Consider the following 23334-nt stretch of genomic DNA (forward strand, 5'->3'; position numbering starts at 1 on the left):
TTTTTTTTTTTTGTTGTTTATTTTTTTATGATCAAATTCTCAATGTTGTACCCAGAGAGTAGGAAGAGATGAACGGAAAACCGAGTACATGTAGAAAAAAAAAAAAAATGACAAAAACACGTACATGTATTTTTTTTTAATTTAAGTCGTGTCCTGACGTGAAATGGGAGCAGAATGTGTGTGTGTGTGTGTGTGTGTGTGTGTGTGTGTTTCTCTGTTTTTTCGCTGATTTTGTGTCTGCCATGTTAGCTTGTGCCTCGGTTCCTGCGGTGTAAAACGCGAGCGCGCGGCTCGGCCCGGACTCTGACGTGGCGTGGGAATGATTTGGGCAAAAAAAAAAAAAAGAAGAAAAAAAGAAAAAGAAAAAGAAAAGCTATCGCTGTCACTAAACTGTATATTTGTATTGCGGAGTACGCTTGTGTGTTCTGAGCTCGGTCGTGGGGGAGGATGAGGATGAGGATGAGGATGACGCCTCGACGTTCTTGTATTTATTGAAACTGATATTAGCCTGTAAAGCACTTTTTTTCCCCTTGTCCCGTTGTCTGTTTTGTAAAATTGAAATAAATAAAATGAATAAATGACGTGGTCTTCGAGTGTTCCTTGAACGCGAGCGGTATCCGTACGGAGTGCAGAGACGGACGATCCGGAGCCCATCAGGCTCTCGGACGCTGATTTACCACGAGCTAAATTAAAAACAGCTTCGCTCGCTCGGTGGAGGGAAAAAACGAACAAAAAGAGCTGAATATATGTGTTTAACAGTCGATATGTTTATGTGAGAATGTACTGTCGAATACTAACGGGAGAAAATCTAGTGGATCTTTCCGTACTGTATTATATAGTTCTGTGTGTGTGTGTGTGTGTGTGTGTGTGTGTGTGTGTGTGTACGGTGTAAAGCAGGAAGCAATCACAGGCCGATGGCGGAGCTGCCAGGCCCTTCACGGGTCAGCGTGTGCAGTAATGACTCACTCACTGATTCCAGCACCATCACACACAGGAAGTCACTGTCAGGCTGCATCACGGGGCTGATCTCCTGTCCCGGGTACTGTTTCAAAGCACACACACACACACACACACACACACACACACTTAAATCTAAAGGAGAGTTTAGGTCTATTTTCCCAAAAGGATCATTAGTTGGATGGAAAATTTTGGAGAAGCAGCTGCAATAGGTGGGCATGAATTACACACACACACACACACACACACACTTATTCCTCTGTAGCTGCTGTCTACGTGCGTGATAATCTTTCTATCCGTCACTCTATACACTGTGTGTTAAAACGTACGACTCCGAAACGTGTCCTTGTTGATACGGTTGTGTAACGTTTACGGAAGGAGTCTCCAGTGTCAGCGCTTTGTAACAGTCAGAGGTTAAAGCTGCGACGTTAAGTTTTCTTCAGGACAGAGGAGTTTACACAGTGACTGTTTATCGAGAACCGGGACTCACTTGTTTCGCAGACATTAAACGGATTTTAAAAAAAAAACAAACAAAAAAAAAACGTACGACGTGTTCATTAATGAACGAAAGATTCCTGTCGTTTATAACAGGAACAAAACACAGCAAGGTTGTAAGCTCTGCTCTGAATACATATTCAAAGACACAGAGTAGAATATATATATATATATATATATATATATATATATATATATATATATATATATATAGTTACCTCATTTACAGAAAGTCTAAAAGTTTGTACACCCTCGTAAAAAAAAAACAAAAAAAGCAGAAGATGAAGAAATGGAACAGCAAAGAGACGCGGTTGTTTTCAGAGATGATCCTTCGTTATAATTATAGTGATCGATTGTTTTTAAAGCTTGCCTCCTTTAATTGCATCCAAGCTTTTAGATCCTTTGAAATATCTGTGCCGGAAGACACAAAGACCCACGGTAACATTTATTACTGAACTTTGCTTTTTTTTTTTTGGAGACCTCTACTGTAAAATAAAGATACATTTCTTTGTTCCACAAAAATAAACAAACAAACAAAAAACACAAGAGGGGGTGCAAACTTTTGCACTCCAGATTTAACCATATCAGATAATCAGACCACATCGATATACATATGATATTTTTTCTTTTTATAAACCACTAAGCGTTAAGATGATTTATTTTTTTTGAACTGGAGCACTTTCTAAAAGTCCACGACTTCCACAAAACTGCAGCTTTCTCACAGAAATCATTTGCATTGCAAGAATGATATAAATATAATAAATAGTATTAATATAATAATAATAATAATAATAATAATAATAATAATAATAATAATCGATCCTAGCAAAACATTTACAGTTCCAAAACAATCCCATCCAAACCCAATTCCAGTCTTTTCCGTTTCTTACCGGATCGGATCAAATGAATTCTTTTTGCACTCTGATATCCACCATTTTTATATTGGCATATGATTTATCATCGCACTCTCCGGGGTCACCCAGACGAGGACGGGTTCCCTGTTCAGCCCGGTTCCTCTCGAGGTTTCTTCCTCGTATGGTCTCAGGGAGTTTTCCCTCCCTCGCCTCCGTCGCCTCGCCGTGGCTCGCCCGTCAGGGATCAATTCACACGTTTAAACTGTATAGATGTCTTTAAAGCTGCTTTGTGACACCCGTCCGTTGTTAAACGCGCTGTACAAATATCTTAACTGAATTGAATTTTACGCTCGTATCCGTCCGATAACTGACAGACTGATGTGGAGTGACTTCTGATTTTGTTCTTTTAGGATATCTACTGCATTTTTTTTTCTAAAAGAAAAAGAATAAATTGTCCTATTCGAATACATTTCCATCCATCCATCCATCCATCTATACCACTTTATGCTTTTCAGGGTCGCGGGGAACCTGGAGCCTATCCCAGGGAGCATGGGGCACAAGGCGGGGTACACCCTGGACAGGGTGCCAATCCATCGCAGGGCATCGAATACATTTGCTCAGCCGATATTTCCCAAAGTAGGACTAAATGCTAACAAACAAATCTGTATTGTGCAGAAGCACGAGACTGAAACCCCTACAGGCAGTGTGCGATCTGAACAGAGCTGGATTTTTGGCTTTGCTGGGGTTTAAAAAAAAATGCTTTCTGTTTTCAGAAATTATTATTATTATTATTATTATTATTATTATTATTTCCTTTTTTTTACCACATGGATCTGAGGTACAGCTCAGCCTGGAGCACTCACACACACACACACACACACAAACACACACAAACACACACGCACTCTCTCTCTCTCTCTCTCTCTCTCTCTCTCTCACACACACACACACAAATGCGTCTTAGGCACCTTGTGAGGACTTTCTGTTAACATTCTGGGTGTACTTTTAATTAAAAGCTGCAGTGTTTGTAAAAATCATCGTCCCTACGAGGTTAATACTGTCCGATATTCCGGTCATTATAGGACCCCACAAAAATATTAAAACACACACACACACACACACACACACACACACGTTTCATCATTTAACCCATGGCTTCTCGAACTTATTGCATCTTCTAGTTAAAAAATAATAATAATAATAATCCCACCAGATTTATTTTAGAAAGAGAATCCCATCATTTAGATTTTATACACCTGATCTTATTTCTTCATCATTATTTAATTATTACACTATTAGAGATTTGTTTTCTTTCTTTACTTTCCACCACTTACTAAAATGTCAAAACATGCTGGAACAGAAACAGCTATATATATATATATATATATATATATATATATATATATATATATATATATATATATATATATATATATAGATATATTTTAAATGTCATGCTGTTTTTAAAGTTTTTTTTTTTTTTTTTTTTTTTTTTTTTTTTTTTTTTAAAAGAGGCCAGTCGAATCTGATCGTGGTTAATTTTGTTCTCCACCATCGTAATGCCATTAAAAATAAAACCGATAAAACGTAGATCCAGAAAGTGGATCAGGCTTCGCCGGGACTCCACTTTCGAACCCGCAGATTTGGAAAAGATAAAAAAAAAAACATATATAACAAACCATAAATGCAGCAGGTTACTCTCCGACTCCTTGTTATACTGCAAAGGCTCTTACATTCTAGACAATCAGTTATCTCGGCATGTTTATTCAAACGTACATTAAAGGCAAGTTATACTATACAAACTTTGTGCTGTTCCTGGGACTACATCCAACGAACTCATCCCAGCCCTTCCGGCATGTCCGTGTGATCCACTCGTGCTCCTGATCATCTGCAAAAGACAGGCAGTGTAAAGTTATAATGTTAAAGTAGCCCAGGCGTGTCATTATCACTCATTCAGACTAATCTCTACACGATGAACTCTGCTTTTTAACCCAAGAACTATTTAAAACGGCACAGGAAGCTCTCTAGACTTTTACACGAAGAAAGTCCTCACGCCACTTCAAATACCCTCCGTTCACATCCTCAATTCATCCCTGATTTACTTTACACCAGTCAAAACATGTCGATTTTTATTTATCCCACAGCTCTGATTTCTGGAATCGCAGCAGCACAGCTTTTGACGGCACGGTAACACGTTATCGTTTCCATAGTAACAGCTCGACGCCGACGTTTTCAGTAAGGTGAGTAAATCTTTATTCGACGTGTACGGAAGTGAGTCTCCAGTGTCGGTGCTCTGTGACAGTCAGAAGTACAGCTGTAGGTTTTTACGAAAGGTTTTCCGTCATCTTCACAGGACAGTGGGGTTTACTCTTACGTGATTTCTATAAATAAAGAGCGTCTCGTGAGGGAACAAGCTGCTATGACGTAAGCGGGAACGGGATCTCACTCGTCTCGTCGCTGTTCCGAACGTGAAATGTAACTATAAACGGATAAAAGTACGGCATGATGTTTGTTTATCGATTTAAAATGGCAGGAGAGGAATCAAACACGTCGTGGCATTCTGCTATGGGAAAATGATCAACTCTGTGTGTATAACAGCAGGGCCCTTTGTGCTTTATTCCTTACATCATTTACATATCCGACGTGATTGGTTGATCGTATTTAGTGACATCATAATCGGTTTTAATGCATTATTAGTAAGAGAGAAAGTCTCAGTTATTGATTTTTGATGTGTTTAGATGGAAATATTGGATAATCCAGGAAATGTTATTTGTTGATGCTTTATGTTATCCGTAAAGTTTGTAGAAAATTACAACGCAGGCTTATTCGTGTAAAGCATAAAGCACCGAACATATAAATAAATATCCTCACTTTTAGACTTTTACCTAGAGATATTGTCAGTGATGCAGGTCTTGGTCAGGAATTATAGCCTCCCCCCGTAAAAAAAAAAAAAAAAAGAAAGAAAAGAAAACCCCAAAACAAAACAGGAGGCCATGTGTCAATCTCATCATTCACGCGCAGTTAAGGCAATTTCCATTTTTTAAGCGAAGGATTAAGAGCTCCATTATGAAAATACGCTCTTCACGAGCCACTCGAGGCAACAATCAATCGCTTGCTTTTCTGCCAGAGATGATTCCGCGGGTGGAAAACAGTGGCTAACAGTGGCGCTGCTGCGGGGTTTTTTCTCTCTCCTTCTCCTCCTCCTCCTCCTCTTTTTCTTTAAATAGAGGAGGGGGGAAAAAAAGTGAAAGGAGTTGCTAATTGCGGCGCGAGAGGTGGCCGCCGATGCCGGAGCTGAATCGCGCTCGCGCAGCTGCACGCACTTGAGCGCCACACCCCCACCCTAACACCCCGCATCCCTCCATCCCTTTCTCTCTCACTCACTCGCTCGAAAACCCAGCAAAAAACAACAAAAAAAACCGGAGCGCACCGGGCCCCATTGTGGAGAGCGCGGGGTCTCGAGCCCTCCTCTGATTGTCCGTAATTGCGCGCGATGGCCCCTAAAAACTGCCTCTCCAACGCGCCCCGCGCGCCACTTCTACCTGCCTATAGGCCTCCGTGATGCTTATGCGGTGCGCTGCCAGCCCGCGCGCGTGCAAACGCCGCGTCATTTCATTACTATTTTAACGCAATTAATAGGCTCGCGCAAGCGGCTGAATGTGCGCCGGGGGTCGCGCCGCAATTACACCCCGGCGCTCGAGCGCGCCTGTATACGTTAATGGGTCCAGAAATTTGCGCATTTTCATATTTGCGGCCAAATTGCCCTCTTGAGGCTGATCGTTTCCCAGGCGTTTACCGACGCGCTATAATTCACAGGCTAATCTGGCTCTGTTTCTGAGCACAGGTGGCCTCGCGCGGCTCACGGTGAAGCCGAAAAGGAGCCCCGGATGGACTCCACGGTGGTTGAGTTGTTGGGTTTTTTTATCCGCTGTATTTAACGGCCCGCAAAGAGTCACCTGGTGACATCAATTTCAATATCAATAGTGCTTTGTGAAAGCGGAGGAGTTAACACGCGCCGTGTTTCTGCCTTAAAGAAAGGAAGAAAGGAAGGAAGAAAGGAAGACAGGAAGAATGCAGAGTAACACACTCACTGCGTGTTGCTGCAGAAGCGTTAGTGCGCAGCAAAAATATCCTAATGTACAAGTTAAGAGGTGAATAATGCTCAATAATGCTATTTAGCACGTGAACTCCACGCGTGAGCAGTCACGTGGCTTTTAAACACGACTTGTCACGTGTGTGTATTTTTATTTTCATTTATTTTCACGTTCATTTTCCCACAAGTGGTTTAATTATCACACACACACACACACACACACACAGTCCACATGACGTCAGACGTGTTTACTTACGAATTCACACGTGCAGTTGCAGGGTATGCAATGGTGAGACGCACCGTGTTCACGTGTTTTGATCAAATATTACTCACGTGATCATGTTCAATAGTAAGAATGAAGAAATACAAAAATAGGCCTGGGGGTAGAACGTGTGTGTGTGTGTGTGTGTGTGTGTGTGTGAACTTAAAAATTAGAAATATATAATAAAAGAATATCAGGTCATTATTATTTTATAAGAAAATCCAAAAACACTAAAAAAAAAATAAAGTATATACACGTGAGGATCAAACTCGATCAATATTCACTCTGTAGTAATAACTGAGTGCAAAAGTTTGCATCTCCCCTGGATTCTGGTTAAAAATGCAAAGAAAAATGTACCTCCTTTTTTATTTTAATAATTGAACGAATAATCCCATGTTTATCGATTGCCGCAGCCGAGCCTACAACGACTGAGTCCTTTTATCGAGCTCAGAAGTTTGTGTCCCCTTTTACATCCTCTAAACTGGACTTTTCCTTATTGCACGAACGGTACCACCAAGAACTTGCACCATTACCCTGTATCCATATATTGTGTGTGTACGTTTGTTTTATTTATTATCTCCAAAAGGTCATTACGGTCCAATGATGGTACCTTCAATCTTTTTTTAAACGTCTCTATATCCGGGTATTACCGGGTGAAAGAAAACATATTAAAGCTCAGACTCATGGAGTCATCAAAAAATAAGTGAGAAGAGGATTAAAACACAGAAACACACAGAAACTCCAGCAAAGAGTCGAGGAGCAGTGTAAGTGTGGGGGGAGGGGGGGCGGGACACATTCGGAAAAATCACTTCGGTTGTTTAACTATTGATATCTTCGCCGTTGTTGTGCCTCGGAACCCAAACTCGCGTTAAACGTCTTGTAGGTTCCGTTGTTTGGTTTTGTAGTACGAGTACGCAGACCTTTGCACTCCGGCCTTTCATAACAGGCTTACTGAAACATATCGTAGCGTAAAAGCAGAAAGATCTTGACTGTTTGTGTTCTCGCAGCAACAGAAATCTGTGCAAGGTTCGGTATCGGATATTCCCTGGTACTCGGACTTCTCATATCCATACTGTATCAAAAAACTTTAAAAGGGACATTTACGCTTTCTAAATTCAGCATACACAACATTTTGATGACCATGTATAAATACAATGAAGGGTTCCTAAAGGGTTCTCTGAATGGCTGATACATCTCGGGAAGACCTTCTATTCTTCGCTCCGTACGAAACCTTTGACCTTTAACCTTTAACTCGTGCTAACTTTATTTCTAAAACCGCCGAGAAGTCGAACGCCGCTAAAAACGTGCCTGCCCTGTTGTTTTATTCCCAGCCCGCGTTTCGGTGATTAGAAGAAGCGGGGCTCGCTGTCCTCCGGCGTGTCTCCTTTCTCTGCTTAGCGCTGGTAATAATTCGTCACTCGGTCTCTGCGCTGGAGCCCTCCGGCGAGACGGGAAGCTCTAATGGCACCTTGTTAAAAGGTGTTTATCTTAATCCCTAAAATACACTCAGAAGGAAAAGTGTTTCCTTCCAAACAGAGCTGCACTTGCATTAATGGCCGGGAGATCACAGCGATCTTGTGGTCGAAGAAGCGAGAGATCCTCACGCTAGGCTACAGCAAGCTACAAAGCGGCCCTTCATTTTCTACACCGAGCTGCACTTACCACGCTAAAAAAAAACGAGATTTTCTCAAGTCTGTGCGAATCAGCTTTGATTGCAGTAAAGCGACAAATCCAAACGATTGGAGCGGTCCTATGGTGTGTGTGTGTGTGTGTGTGTGTGTGTGTGGGTATGTGTGTGTGTGATGTTTCTCTGTTTCCCCCTCACATGATGCAATCAGTTCCCATTGCGTGAGTTTGACTCACGACAACGGCAGAACGTCTTATAACCTCGTTACGGTTTCGTTTCATCCGAGCTTTAATTAAACGTGTTTAGGGACATTAGGATGAAAATAGAGCTCGGAAGGAGATCGCTGGTGCCTCCGGTGCGTGTACGTAGCTAATACGGTTCGCTTTCGTCAGTAATCTAATCTGAGTACGAAGCACAATATGTTCAACGGAATGAGTACGATGTTTGATATCATCCGAGCCAAGAGACAACAGACGCGAGCGTCACCCGAGCGACTTCTCACTCGCCAGCGTGAACGCGGGGTAACAAAGCCTGTTCGTAGTCTGCGGGTTGTGGAGAAGGACCTCGGGCTCGTCCTGTTTTCACTGGCAGCGAGGGCGAGCGGGAACCTTTCGCTTATTTCACAGGAAAAATTACTTTACAAGCAGGAAACCTGGACAAACAGTTCGGCAGCAGAGCGTCGGGAAAAGAGCCAGCGACTCTGAGACTCGGAACACGGTTTCATAATACATAAATCAATTCCATTATTACTAAAATGTCCACGAAAATATTACGTTCTTACACAAACGATATCTAGCCTAGCAACCCCACACACACACACACACACACACACACACACACACACCAATCTCCTAATGGGCTTTTTACAGTCAACTTTTCACCATCCTGGTTTTTTAACTGAACTTTTTAACTTTCCCGAATAAAATTCAGGATGCTACAGGATCTGTTTTTCTCTTTTATACGCTAATGAATCCAGTCCTACTGCCACAGACGCACAGTTTCCCTTCGGTTTCCCTTCAACGGCGTCCTCTGGAAAAGAAGTGCTCGGAGTGTAAAGTTCGCGTCTTCGGAGCGATGAGAGTAAAGGAGTTTGTAACGTCAGCCGCTTTGCAATATATTATATTCGCGCGTTTAAGGGAACATTTCGTCCGTATCAGGGCCCTGTATCTTGTACGTCGTTTAACAAATCGCAGTCGACGAATGGCAGATTTCCTCACCGTTATCTCGGGACAATTCAGTTCCCCGAACGCGCCTCGGAACGTTTTGTCCAGGAAAGAACTGCTACTGCGTGTAGACTCGAAATCCGATCAGCGAGTCACCAGTTAGCTAATGCGACGCATTGGTACGCAGACCTGGAAAGACCGTTAAACGTTCTCTCTTTCTTGCAATTTAGTGGCTGTGGGATAATAAATCCGACTCAGGAAATCCTAACCAATAAACTTTCAGCTGCTATATTCCTTATACGCTTTTCCTTTTAAACGCGCTGAAAGCGCAAACTCCGAGGACTCGCGCTAGCACTTACGCAAATTCATTGCACGTCGTCGTATCATCTTGTTCACGCTGAATAAGCTGCTCTCGAGCAGGTTCGTGATCACGGACTTGTCGTCTCGGTGACAAATCCAAGAGCAGCCCCGAAAAAGGGATGAATCCAATCCAATCCAATCCATCGAATCGACAACAATCCGGCTCACACGGTAATCCGTGACGTACGGAACAATCGTAGGATACAGCTTTCAAACTTTGGTGGAGGGGATATAATAATATATTAAAAATATTCATGCGACTTAAGCGGTCTCTTAAGCTTATTACTCACTCGTCTCGTCGCATCGAAACATTCGGCAAAGGCACGCTCAAAATAATACACCGTGAACTTAGCTCAAGATGGCCGCCGCTATAGCTAACATTCCAGCTACACGGTGAGGTTTAGATCATATTTATAGGCTACGTTGTGTCCTAAACCACACCAGCACTACTCTGAGACGGAATCTTGTGGTTTGAGGAAGAAATGTAAAACCAAACATTTTGTTTGGCATCAACGTCCATTACTTATTAATATAATTCGATTTAAAACTAAAGAAACTAACGTGAGACACGGGACATATATATTTGAGGTGGACGGACAATTCTGCACAGTATATTTTCCAGAGGACCCTGAGCCTGGCTGTCTAAAAGCAATCTGAGAGTGCTTAACAGCGATGTGAAGCTCCTACACACTTTTTTTTTTTTTGCTTTATCGCACCGTCGTGCTCTAATGACGGGATCTTGGAAACCCTCCTCGCGCTACAGAGCGTCTCTGCTCAGGGAGGAACCGCAGTAATCATCTGTCCTTCCTCTAAACGCTTCCCTGGCACGCAGGAAAACACCTCTCGTTTCAGAGGAACATCCAGAAACCTGAAGAGCAGTGCCAGCGTGTGAGTGCATGTGAGTGTGTGTGAGTGTTTGCGGCTGTGCACCGTAACAAGGCCTTGTTTGTTGACGGACCGTTCACACACACACACACACACACACACACTATGATGCTGTTATTCAGAATCGCGTGTTTCGAAGTTCTCTAGGGCACAAACACGTAATTGGCTCGCCGTGCAGTGATCAGGATAGATTTCACGCCGCGGTGATCATGAAGAAGGAGACGTCGGGCTGAAATCGCTGTCGTTCATGTGCGCTAAATCGAATGATTTGACATTTTATTCATTCTATTTAAAATGAAGAAGAAGCCTATGTAAATTTAATGCAATCTCATTTTTTTTAAAAGTTATTTTATTTTGATGATAAACCATAGCAGCTATATCCAGTATATCTTCTAAAGCTAACGAGGTAAACACAAAGGAAATAACGTACTAACCCGTGTGGAAATCGAATCAGTTGTAGGATTTATGTACGTTACGCGCTCGGCTTTGTACTAGCTTCGTTCTGTACTACCTACTGTCCGTACGCTCACCAGAGGCTCCGACGACCTCTGCTATTTCCTTCTGAGATAACATCTCTGTACACATTAAACAAGAAATTGCGTGTGATATGACGAGTGGACACCATGAGTAGAAGTTTTGATTTTATTTTCGTGTGTCAAACACGAAATGGGATCTGATCGTAGGTAGGAACCGAGTTAAGTCGCGAGTGAGGGACTGAAGAAAGGTCGCACCGTAGGATTAAGTTATTAAACAAACCCGGGGTTTGACCTCACAACCTTCTGGTCATGCTGCTGAAGCACTGCTAATGGACAGGAGGGATCTGGCAGTGTGACAGGGAAGCTGTACGTGATGCAGCAGCAGGTATGCGGGTGACTCATGTTCCCATACAGAAAAAACACATTCTCCTGCGTCCATCCGACGCTCGGCTCTGTGCGAAGATCCCCCAGGGTTTCCTCCGTCCTGCTCCAGTGTTTGGCCCCGAGCCGGGGCATTTCCTCGAGGCTTCCTGCCCCGGTTCGTGCTGCTGCTCCCTGTGCCGGCTGCCTCCTGTCATCCCTGAGTTTGTCCGTCTTTCCTGTCCTTCCCTGATGGTCCCCCCCCCCTGCTGGGACAGGGGGTTCCTCTTCAGCGGTGGCTCAGTGTGTGTGCCTCCCCTCGACCGTCCCTCATCCTGGAGGGAAGCCACCGGCAATAAATTCCGTCTTCACACCCATTTTGACAAATAGACCTTCACCTCTGAGTGATAAAAATATCACTTCGCTGTGCTGTACTCTCTCGCACAAAGAACCACCACCAGTACAGAGGAATACCACAAAAATACACTTCGAAAATAAGAGATAAAGGTGTCTGATACGTAAAAGTCATCTTTTTAAAGTTTAAATTGATGGTCATTAGCATTTTATTGCATGTGAGGTTTCTGATCTTTGGGAATTTCCAGCTGTTTCTGTGATTAGAAGCTTAATAAAATGTCTCTGCAAAAAAAAAAAAGGGTTTTCCACCTAACAGCAATGTTTAGTGTTTGTTTACAATCTTTACAATGCTAATGTAGCTAACAAGCAATGAAAGTCTCTCTCGCCCAAAATTCGATAACCGTACATCTGCTTCGAATGTCACGGTTAAGCTCCGTAACGTTGTTAAAAAGTTGTTCGATAAGAGGGAGAGCTTTCATTTACAAATTTAAAATGAAACTCATTCACATTCAGAGTAACTTGCAGTGTTCCAGGATAATTTCATCTTTAAGACTGGGAGGTGGGGCTTAGGGGAGGCAGAGGCGGGGCTTAGGGGAGGTGGAGACTAGTTAATGTTTATAGATGACAGTATAAGTCCTGCTGTTAGTTCTATGAACGAGACTGTGTTTTATCTCGCTCCTGCCCACTCCTGGGGGAGTCCTGCCCAATTCTATTTGTTCACCAAGGAATTCTGACCGATCCCGATCGCTTCTGAATTCATTCTGCCCAATCCCATCCACCCACAAGGAATTCTGATTAATCCCCCTACTCCTAAAGTAATTCTAACCAATCCCACCCTCTCCTGAGGAATTCTGCCCAAGCTTATTTGCTCACCGAGGAATTCTGTCCAATTCCATCCACTCCTGAGGAATTCTGTCCAGGACCCTCTATTCCTGGGGGAATATCGACCAATCACCTTCTTCAGGAATTCTAGCGAATCCTCCCACTCCTGAAGGAATTCTAACAAATCCCGTCCGCTTCCAAATGAATTTTGACCAATACCCCCCACTCCAGGTGGAATACTGTCCAATCCCACCTCCCCTGGAGGAATTCTGACCAAACTCTCCTTGCTCGCCAAAGAATTCGGACCAATCGCACCTGCTTCTGAAGGAATTCCGCTCAGTCCCACCCACTCCTGTAGTTATCATTTTGCTCGCACATGCCTGCGCTATTTCCTAACAAACCACATTGGTTCTGTTTCGCAAAATATAAACACGTCAGTGATCCGTCCACAGCTAACAGCTGAACGTGTCCTGCTGCCGAGCTGAGCTGACGTATTTCCTGACAAAAACCTGCTGGAAACCTCTATTTACAAGGCGAGGGATCGACACAACTCCGACAAACGTCCACGATGGCTCCGACGTGGCGTGGGGATTTCTGTACGTGTTTTCCTGAAACGTTTGACGACGCACGTGCTCGAGATGTGCTCGAGTCTCTCGGATACCCGCACGCTGTGAATCAGCCCGAGATCATCAGGTAATCCGTCTCGAGTTACACGTAGTTACTTCAGACAGCGTTTTACCAAAATACAGTGGAAAACACATCTAACTGCCAAGTGGTTGCAAATGGAACGTCAGAACCATCCCCACACACACACACACCTGAACACACACACATTGATCAAAGTGATGACGAATGAGTATCATATTATCTTTTACTGAAGTAGTCTATAAAACCCTGACATATTCTGTCAGTGTAAATCGAACTAACATCTCAGATACGGTTTATTAAAAGCACATGTTGGCTTCATATATACAAAAGCGTCTAACCACAGACACATATAGCATACACAGGCCCAGACTATGTGTGTGTGTGTGTGTGTGTGTATCATATTTAATTCCCAACCTTTCCCTAATCCACGACATTGCCTGGTGGTGTGCCGATCTGAAACTCTGGCACAGGGAGCGGAGTTGCTATCTGCGATCCCGACATCCCAAATTCCCTTCAAATCACAAACCGGGCATCGTACACGGTGGGGACAAAAAAATGTGTTTTACATTTGGCTTTTTTGGAGACACGGCTCAAATGACTGCTACGGAGAAGCATGTCAGCATGGCAGGCCGAGAGAAAGGACCTACCCTGGAGTTATCGTGTGATCGCAATCTTCCTGCCCTGAAATGAGTCAGTGAGACAGCGGTGGCTCTGCGGTTACGCTCCTGCGCTGCTCACTGGACGGCTGCGAGTTGCGAGTTTAAATCCCGACTCTGACAGCGTTGTTGCGTAATCGCACGAAAACACACCGGATCTGTTTACACCTGGTCATCGAATCCGTTTTGGAATTTTTAGCTGTTTTATAAATATCAACAATGGGGATATTTGTCTGCCGTTTTTTTTAACCTGGCTAACATTCGTAAGCCGCCAGTGACGAGAACGCACTAGGAAGCGTTTTTGGTTTTTCAGACCGGCAGAGGAATTTGGACTTAATAACATACAACATTATAGCATATAACGTGGCTAAAATGCATCGCAGACTTCCTCTTGTAGTGGCTGAAGAAACGCTAAAATACAAAGAGTTGGGGATTTGATGCAAAAATGTCCTCTCGAGGCTGGAGAAGCGCAACGTGTACTGTATATGCATCTGTTATTTTGATATATTACATTTTTAGATGAAAAATAAAAAAGAAGGTTTTTTTTAAGGATTCTTGGACTGGTTAACTAAGCAGGTTGGAAAGGAAAACCCTTAGAAAAGGATTTAAAACTACTGTAAAAGTGTTTTTCTTGGACTTTTTGTCATTAACATATCCTGTATGAGTGTACGACGCGTGCACGGGGATTCAGTCTTACGTACTAACACTATTAACTATTCTATCGTTAACCCTTTTACCGGCGTTCCTGAGAAAACCGCCTGTGTAAGCCGTGACGACTCTGCTGTTGGGATCGTAGAATCCGTCTCCGCAGTCGTAGCAGCCGTCAGGGATGACAGGAGGAGGGACGCCGTTAGTCAGCTGGGATTCTCCTGACATCACAAAACAACGGCTGTTTATCAAAAGCAACTTTCTGAAGAACAGAAAAGTATTCCTATAACGAAAAGTTGCCTTAGGATGAAAAATGACCGCTGTAAGTTAAAATAGGTTTGTTCTGTTGTTGTTTTTTTGTGTGTGTGTGGTTTTTTTTACTTTATTGTAAATTAGAGCTGAAATTAAGTATCAGCAGAGAAATAACAGGTATTTACCTGCAGGTTTGAGTCCGTAACATCTCTCGGTGTAGAAACGTCGATCGTAGCCGTCACAGTAATCCCAGTCTGTCTCCTCATACTCCAGTCCATCGGAGAAGATGTAGTGACCCTGTAAGTGCATCTATCAATTAGTATATTATCTCATTTTATACCACAGTGCTGCTGAGTTCTGGATCCTCACTGGTAGGGAGGGTTGTTAATGAGACGATTAATTACATCAGGTGTGTGGGAGCAGGAAAACATTAAACTGCCCTGGGGGGGTATGTCTCCAGGACCAGGGTTAGGATCCTAAAGGCTAATGAATTGTCATTTAAACCTCGTTTATGAAATGTCTGACAGATCGGTCCAAATGTTACTGTGTTATTGAGCTACTGATCGAGAAACAACACACAGGAACCTGTTTGCATATCCCATTTTCCCAGACTCCCTCATATTTCCCTCCATTAGGAAAGTGCAAGACTCCTTTTCCATGAAACATGCCGTCCTTCATCTCTCCTTCATATCTGGTATGTGTGGGGAGTGTGTACTCTCCTCTGCCCTCCATCCTAAAACGGAAAATCATTTAAAAAAAAAAATAAGACTATAAAATTATAAAAATAATCGTTTGAATACTATAAGAACAAAAGCAGTGAGGAATGACTTGAGAACTATAAGAAACATGAACAGACGCAAATATTTGAGCTATAAATCCTTTTTCAAACGTATAATAATGTAAAAGCTTTAAATCAATAAGCCATATCATTTATTCATTTCTCAAAAAAAACACGATTAAGTGCTTTAGACGTGTAAAAATACGTTTTAATTCTTTTACCTGCCACTTTGATAAGTTCCACTGTAACTGCTACCTGTAAACTCCATTTTGCCGATGCAAACGCATTGACGTTACCATGGAAACACTCGGCCAATCACGAGCGTAGTTTAGCCTTTCAATGAGCGTGAGCATTTCTACAAATTAACTCGCTAAGAAGGACTTTACAAAGTTTTCAAAGTTTAAAAAAAATATATACATTTTTTAAAAACCTGAAAAAAATCTAGTTTTTGTTTTGTTTGTTTCCAGCCCCGAAATACACATCGTCGCACAATAACTGCGTCATGCACTCGCGCCTGAATAAATAAATAAAAATTTCGCGCATGCGCATCTTACTGACCTTCCATTGAGTCCCACTGTCCTCCTACAGCGGAGTTGTTTTCCCGCCTGTATTCAGACGACATACGCCTCGAGGTTGCAGTTCACGCGCACGTGAATATTTTGACGTGATTGGCTGACTTCTCGTCTCTGTGTCACAGATTAGCCAATCCTAACGCAGGAGGCGGGCTTTCTTCAGTAATACGGGTGCGGAGAAAAATAACGCCGCTGACCGGGACGTTAAAACGGTTAGCAGCGAGTGGGCTGTTAGTCTTGTTTTTAATTTAGTTTGGCGTGTTTGTAAATCAGAATAATGCCCAGTCCGGTTGATGTTCCGACGTTGTCGGATTTGAGCGTCGAAGAGGTATGTTTATAAAAGCTGAAACCATTTTTAGGTTTAAAGTTGAAAGCAAAAGTGGTGCTAGCTAGCTGCATAGAAATGAAGTTTGGGCTGAGATAGCTAGCCAGCTAGCTAGCTTATATGTCTAATAACGTATAATATAATATAATATATTATGTTATATTGCATACTTTATGTAACCTGTGCCCCTTTTATAAGCTGAGTGGATAAATGTCCTGCACCACCTTTACTAGCCAGCTGTTATTAACCGAGACAAATATAGTCACTGTCCATTCTGTAAGAAGACGGACAACATTTTCTTAATTATTCATAAATACGAATTATTCATAAATACCATTTAAGCGTATTCTAAAGGGTTTGTCTTTCACTCATATTAGGAGAAAGCTTAACCTGGTGAAAGTATACAGCAGGAGAATTGTTGAATTCAATATGCAAATGAGGCGATGAATATTAAACATGTTGTAATTTGCATATCACGACTAATGCATTTCATTCAGGATTACTTTATCAATGTTGACACCATATACACTCGTTATACACACGTTGCTGTATAATACAGCGCTCTGATTGGTCAGAAGGTGTTGATTAGTTTTCTCTGACAGCAGTGCAGCGTGTTTGATTCACTTTGTTCAGGGAGTCGATTCGAATCACTTTCTGACTAGAGGTCACATGGAAGCGGATGGAGACCCTGTCGATCAGACAGATGCTCTCGGATGCGAGTGCTCTCACCTTAGTGAAGAACTGAGAACACAGCAGGGTAAAGTGAAAGCACCTGTTAATATTTGTGTTTTTTTTGTTTTGTTTTTTTAAAGGTAAACGTCTCGTCAGCCGTCCTGAAGGCGGCCGCACATCACTTCGGCTCGCAGTGTGACAAACCCAACAAGGAGTTCATGCTGTGCAGGTGGGAGGAGAAGGACCCTAGGAAGTGTCTGAACGAAGGCAGGAAAGTCAACGAGTGCGCACTTAATTTCTTCAGGTACTCTCACGCGATCACAAGACGACATTTTACATTTGTTTTTACATCTGAAGGCTGCGTGTTTCACAGAAAATAACACGATAACGTACCACAGTTCCACTCTCGCTTCACGGTACGTACAAAGTTGCCGTTCCGATGAACTTTTTTGTCCTTTCGATTTCGTAGGATCGTAAGGTCTCAGGTTGGAGCCGCGTCGTCTTTCAGATTCTTTACCCCAAATGCACTGTTCTCCAAGGAACAGAATTAATCATGCACGTCCCAATCCCACAGTCGATAAATAAACTAATAAATAAGTTAGTTTCATTCGTCTTATTCATATCCAACGTCGTGTAGGATCAAATAGTATAAACGTTAAACGGAGACAAAAAGGTAATGAAATGTCATTAAAAAAGCAAAAGTAGTTAAAATCATTTTTAAAAAATCTAATTAATAAAATAAGATATAAGAATACACGAATAAGTGAAAAACACACATTATAAAATGAAATAAATATATATACTAAAGCGAAGGAAGTACTTTTGAAAGATGAATACAGTTGAATTGCAGATATAGATTTATTTTTTAAATTATTTAAAAACTTTTTATTAATTGTTTTGTTAATGATTTGACTTAATTTTGAAGCATGGTACCAAAAGAGGGCCAAAATTCTAGCTAGATTTTGCCAATTTTGCTTTATTGTATAGTTGTTTATCAGCACAATCTTATCAGCCAATCGTGTGGCAGCAGCACAAGGCATAAAATCATACAGATACAGTTCAAGCGCTTCAGTTACTGTTCACATCAAACATGAAGAAAGTTTGATCTGTGTGACTGTGTTATCCGTGGCATGGTTGTTGGTACCAGATGGGCTGGTTTGAGTATTCCAGAAACTGATCTGGGATTTTCACACACCACACTCTCTGGCATTTACACAGAACGGTGCGAAAAACATCGAGTGAGCGACAGTTCTGTAGGTGGAAACACCTTGTCATTATGGAAAACGACCACACTGGTTCAAGCTGCCAGGAAGGATACAGTAACTCTAGGTGTAATCAGTCTTTACATCCGTGGCGAGCAGAAAAGCATCTCAACACGCGCAGCACGTTGAACCTTTGAGGCAGATGAACTACGACAGCAGAAGAGCTGAAGAGATCGGGTTCCATCCTGTCAGCCAAGAACGGGAATCCGAGGCTATCGTGAGCACAGACTCGCCCAGACTGGACAGCTGGAGATTGGGGGGTGGGGGGGACTTCACCTAGTCTTTTTCCATGTATAAAATTCATCAGATATAATTCACAAAGTTAATCAAAAAGAAAGTAATCAGAAGCAAACAGTTCTACAATTTACCTTCGCACATTATTTGTAGTTTTCTAGTGTGGATATAAAGACACAGAACGCTTGTGTTGTAGTATAGTGAGTAAACGTAATTAAAAGTTGCGATGTGTGTGTGTATAGCCCGGCCCACACGGTCCTCAGCCGTGGCGCTGTGACATTATCATGACGCGTGACTAAATCCCGTAATTACGTGTCGAGTCTGCATTGTCTGGTGGCTGTGTGTACATCCTGAGCGGCGCGGAGCAGAGAGCTTTGCCCCCTGCTCGATTATGTGTAGGAAGTGGTCTGCTTCGTCTCAGTCTGGCTAATGGCAGGCGCTCGGCTCTAATAACACAGCGACGCCTCTGCACCGTGACTGGTGTCTGTCATTAAAACACAAAACAGCTTCGTTTCTTTTTTTTTTTTAGGGGGGGACGCGTACAGATCTAACCGCTGGCTGAGGAGGGTGGAATAAACCATTCTGTCCGCAGTGTAAACAAGCGGGACTAAGCGTAAACAGAGCGGAAAGGGACCTGCGTGAGCCGAGAGAAGGGAACTAAATAGAGCCATGGATTTAATTATTAACTGGCGTACGATCAAAACCGGTTAATATGCAGCTAAAGTAGTTCTCATTGGGTTTAGCGGTGATGTATATGGAAAAAATATGGGGTGGTGATCCCAGTATCTTTTGAGCATCTTCGGAGCCCGCAGGTTTGCGGACACCAGGAATGCAATTTTGAGAAAAATGTAGCGAAAAAGAACCCGAGTCTGCACAGCATCTAAAAAAGCGTCCCAGCCGGCTGGCCTTCGAAACCTGCGTAAACACCAGGCACTTGGCAAATTAAATAAGGCCCATCTCTGATTCAGGCTTAAACGGTAAAAGAAATTGGTGTATCTGTTATTGATTTGGAAAAATCCTCTCTCTCTAAGGGCTTTCGCTGAACCCTTTCTGTTTGGCTGCAAAGTGGTGATCGCAGTCCATTTTATAAAAACGTTAGACTCGTATTCGACGGCCATCAAGTCCCCCCTGTATTTGTGTACCGTTTAATAGTAGACTAAGTATGAATTAAAAATACCAAACTGAAGATAATCTGCCTTAAAGACCGCCTCATTTTGAGTCCATTACACACAGACATCCATTACATAGTGTGTAAGGAGTACGAGCCCCCCCCCCCCCCCCAAGGGTCCGAGACCGCCCCTTTTCGCCCACCCCTTTGACACGGCCCTGGATAAACTGCTCGTTAATAAAAATAAAAAAAAAGTCTAAACAAAGCAGCCCCTCTCGGATTTTGCGATCACAGAAATGAAACCGGAATCGAGCAAACTCCGCGATATTCGGAGACGCGTGCAATTTTTCAGAACCACAGATTTGGGCCAGGACGCGCCATGTGACGTCATCACAACGAGCATTCAGCCAGAAACCCTCTTAGATTCACGTGCGTCGATCATGAGTACAGCTGAAAACTCTCATTTACCAACAAACATCACTGAAAAGACCGTTCAAAACTGTTTCGTGCGATTGCGATTTTTGCCAATTCAGGTACGACCCCAGTTCTGGAAAAATTGGAACAGTGCGGGAAATATCAATAAAAACAAAGAGGAGTCATGTGTAAATGTACTTTGACTTGTATTTAAACGACTTTTTTTTTTTTTTTTCAAAAATAAGTGTATATTTTCAAAAATAAATGAAATTCCCAAAGTAAAACATCAAATTTTTTTTTTTTTTTTTTTTTTTTTTTTTTAAGCCGCAGCAAAATCCAGCATTTTTGGCCGCATCGATCAGGAAAAAAACCCCCGAGAAATCCTGTACGGACTGATAAACGTGTTTAGAAGGACCGCACACTCGGATATAATAGCTAAAAAAAAAAAGCGATAAAAACCTGTTCTGTGACGTATAGAGTAAATTCAGAAGGATTTACAAAGTTGTAAATAATGTTCTCTTCCCTACACGCGTGTGCTTGTGCAGGCAGATTAAGGGGAACTGTGCCGAGTCGTTCACCGAGTACTGGACCTGTCTGGACTATTCGAACCTGGCTGAGCTCCGTCACTGCCGTAAGCAGCAGAAGGAGTTTGATAACTGTGTGTTGGAGAAGCTCGGCTGGGAGAGACCAGAGCTGGGAGACCTGTCCAAGGTCAGACACTTACACACACACACACACACACACACACACACACACACAGATATCTCTTTTCTTCCACCATTAACCTTCTCCACATCGCTAAAACTCCTTTTCCACCTGTTGCTGATTGCCTGGTTAAACAGGAGTCTTTCTGGGTTAAAGTTCGAATCGAACGCAACGCTCCGCCTGCTGTTTGGAGAAAATCATCAACGACGGCGTGTTGCGATGAAGCGGACTCGCCGGTACCACTGCGAGGCCGATTATTTTCCTCCAACAGCATGTTTTAGGAAAGCGTACACCCCTCTTGTCCTGAAGATCCTGTTACAGCTCCTGTTACCTCTGACACCGGAGACTTCCTGTGAATGAGTTGTTGCTATAGAAACGAATTCAAACAAGCACGTTAAAATTGACCTGTGATGCCATGTCCAAGTGCTGAATCAAGCATTTTATCTTTAAATTTAAAATATAAAATAAACACTCAGACAGAGTTTTAGGATATTAATAAGTTCTAAACGACTTGTTTTTTTTTTTTTTGCTTTCTGGAATAAGGACAAGATCATGAAGTTATCTAGAGCTATACATGAGATCTGAACTGTTAGGAACCACATACAGATGTCTGTCATTCTCTTTCCTCATTACACCCTCGCTCTCTCGCTCTCTCTCTCTCCGTGTCGTGTCAGGTGACCAAGGTGGCGACCTCTCGGCCTCTCCCCGAGAACCCGTACCACTCGAGAGTGAGACCCGAGGCCAACCCTGTGATCGACGCCCCGCTCGAGCCCGCCAAGCACGGCAGCCGCCTGTTTTTCTGGAACTGGTGAAGAGAGACGTTTTCATTTTTTTCCCACCGAACCCACCGACGCTCCTCTCAGACATTTCCAGAACCCGACAGACTGACCGTAGCGGACCCGGTGTTTCACCCACAGCATCGGTCCGCCTTCCTACGTGTAGAAATGTATTAAATAAACACAGTTGTTCATGTGTTGTGGATTAAATCATTTCATTCACACTGGGCTTGTGCTTTTATTTTGTGTCTCATTATCCAGGCAAACATCTTTACCATAGATATCTGAGTGTATATTTTTATACACGTTTTTTCTTTTCATAATTCATATTTTTTACACAGAAATGTAACTAATATACTATAGCTGTTTATATATATATATATATATATATATATATATATATATATATATATATATATATATATATATATATATATTTATATTTATATATTTTTATATTTATATTTATATATTTTTATATTTTTATTTATATATATTTATATTTTTATATATAATTATAATTATATATATGTTTATTTATTTATATTTATTTATATTTATATATATATTTATTTATGTATATTTATATATTTATATATATATTTATATATATTTATTTATATTTATATATATATGTATATATATATTTATATATATGTATATATATATGTATATTTATATATGTATATTTATATGTATATATATGTATATTTATATATATATTTATATGTATATATTTATATATATATATATGTATATTTATATATTTATATATATGTATATTTATATATATGTATATTTATATATATTTATATTTATACATATTTATATTTATATATATTTATATTTATATATATATATATATATATATATATATATATATATATATATTTATATATATATATATATATATAAACTGCTTCTATATAGTGACTGTCCTCCATTTTTTGTTTCATGGCTTATTGAATAACTGGGTTATTCTTGTGTGGGTACAGGGTACAGATATTAAGCATTTATAACATGTTCATAAGCAGTGCTTAGCACCTTGATCAAGCAATTCTGGAGAAATTAGAACATCTGCATGGAGAAGAACCTTATTATTATTATTATTATTATTATTATTATTATTATGGCTTGAATGTTGATGCTTCGTAATGGGTTGTAAGGATAATACATAACAGAGTGCTCACATGGATGAATTCTGGATTCTTGCGCAGGCTTATATTAACGCGCTCGTTCTAATACGTTGTCGTTTCTATAGTAACCACCCGATCACAGGGATCTGTACAGCGTACTCTCCACATATCCAGATTTTTTTAAATAGTCGACATGGTAAAGTTTTCTGTAAGGAGAAATAAATGCTGTAATAACGTAGTATTAACGGAAGGAGTCTCCAGTGTCGGCGCTTTCTAGCGGCATTCTGACATCTTCAGGACAGTGGAGTTTATGCTTTATTTTCATTTCCTTATTAGCTAAAAGAGGTGCTGGTGAGGGAACGGCTGTTTATAGCTGCTCTAACGTAAGTGAGAACAGGAAACAACTTAACTTAAATACTTTAAATGTAACTAGGAACGGA

At 41.6% G+C, this 23334-nt stretch overlaps 2 protein-coding genes across 3 annotated transcripts; one reads left to right on the forward strand and one right to left on the reverse strand.

Annotated features, from left to right (window-relative positions):
* Positions 1 to 839: 839 nt before the first annotated feature.
* On the reverse strand, positions 840 to 16279 carry LOC128620418 (MORN repeat-containing protein 5-like). 2 transcript variants are annotated; one of them, XM_053645397.1, is made up of 6 exons: positions 15912 to 16279; positions 15492 to 15645; positions 15098 to 15209; positions 14750 to 14881; positions 4110 to 4194; positions 840 to 1042 (listed from the first exon to the last, which is right to left on the reverse strand). In XM_053645397.1, exons 1-6 carry the CDS (start codon positions 15956 to 15958, stop codon positions 1015 to 1017), a joined length of 558 nt encoding a protein of 185 aa, XP_053501372.1. In that variant the 5' UTR covers positions 15959 to 16279; the 3' UTR covers positions 840 to 1014. The 2 variants fall into 2 exon arrangements, with proteins under 2 accessions (XP_053501372.1, XP_053501373.1); XM_053645398.1 differs by having other exon boundaries at positions 15498 to 15645; positions 15912 to 16101.
* A 102-nt stretch (positions 16280 to 16381) lies between these two features.
* LOC128620419 (NADH dehydrogenase [ubiquinone] 1 alpha subcomplex subunit 8-like) lies at positions 16382 to 21986 on the forward strand. Its single transcript, XM_053645399.1, has 4 exons — positions 16382 to 16590; positions 17400 to 17563; positions 20823 to 20988; positions 21657 to 21986. Exons 1-4 carry the CDS (start codon positions 16540 to 16542, stop codon positions 21792 to 21794), a joined length of 519 nt encoding a protein of 172 aa, XP_053501374.1. The 5' UTR covers positions 16382 to 16539; the 3' UTR covers positions 21795 to 21986.
* The last annotated feature ends 1348 nt before the right edge of the window (positions 21987 to 23334 follow it).

This window comes from Ictalurus furcatus, chromosome 16 (assembly GCF_023375685.1).
Source record: "Ictalurus furcatus strain D&B chromosome 16, Billie_1.0, whole genome shotgun sequence".
In the NCBI taxonomy this organism is placed as follows: Eukaryota; Metazoa; Chordata; class Actinopteri; order Siluriformes; family Ictaluridae; genus Ictalurus; species Ictalurus furcatus.

Coding starts and splice junctions, on each gene's coding strand:
- LOC128620419 (XM_053645399.1), top strand. CDS start 16,540: ATGCCCAGTCCGGTTGATGTTCCGACGTTGTCGGATTTGAGCGTCGAA. Junction 17,564..20,822: donor TGCGCACTTAATTTCTTCAG/GTACTCTCACGC, acceptor GTGCTTGTGCAG/GCAGATTAAGGGGAACTGTG. Junction 20,989..21,656: donor AGCTGGGAGACCTGTCCAAG/GTCAGACACTTA, acceptor GTGTCGTGTCAG/GTGACCAAGGTGGCGACCTC.
- LOC128620418 (XM_053645397.1), bottom strand. CDS start 15,958: ATGGAGTTTACAGGTAGCAGTTACAGTGGAACTTATCAAAGTGGCAG. Junction 15,646..15,911: donor GGAACTTATCAAAGTGGCAG/GTAAAAGAATTA, acceptor TTTCCGTTTTAG/GATGGAGGGCAGAGGAGAGT. Junction 4,195..14,749: donor CGGTTTTCTCAGGAACGCCG/GTAAAAGGGTTA, acceptor TGTCTTTTGCAG/ATGATCAGGAGCACGAGTGG.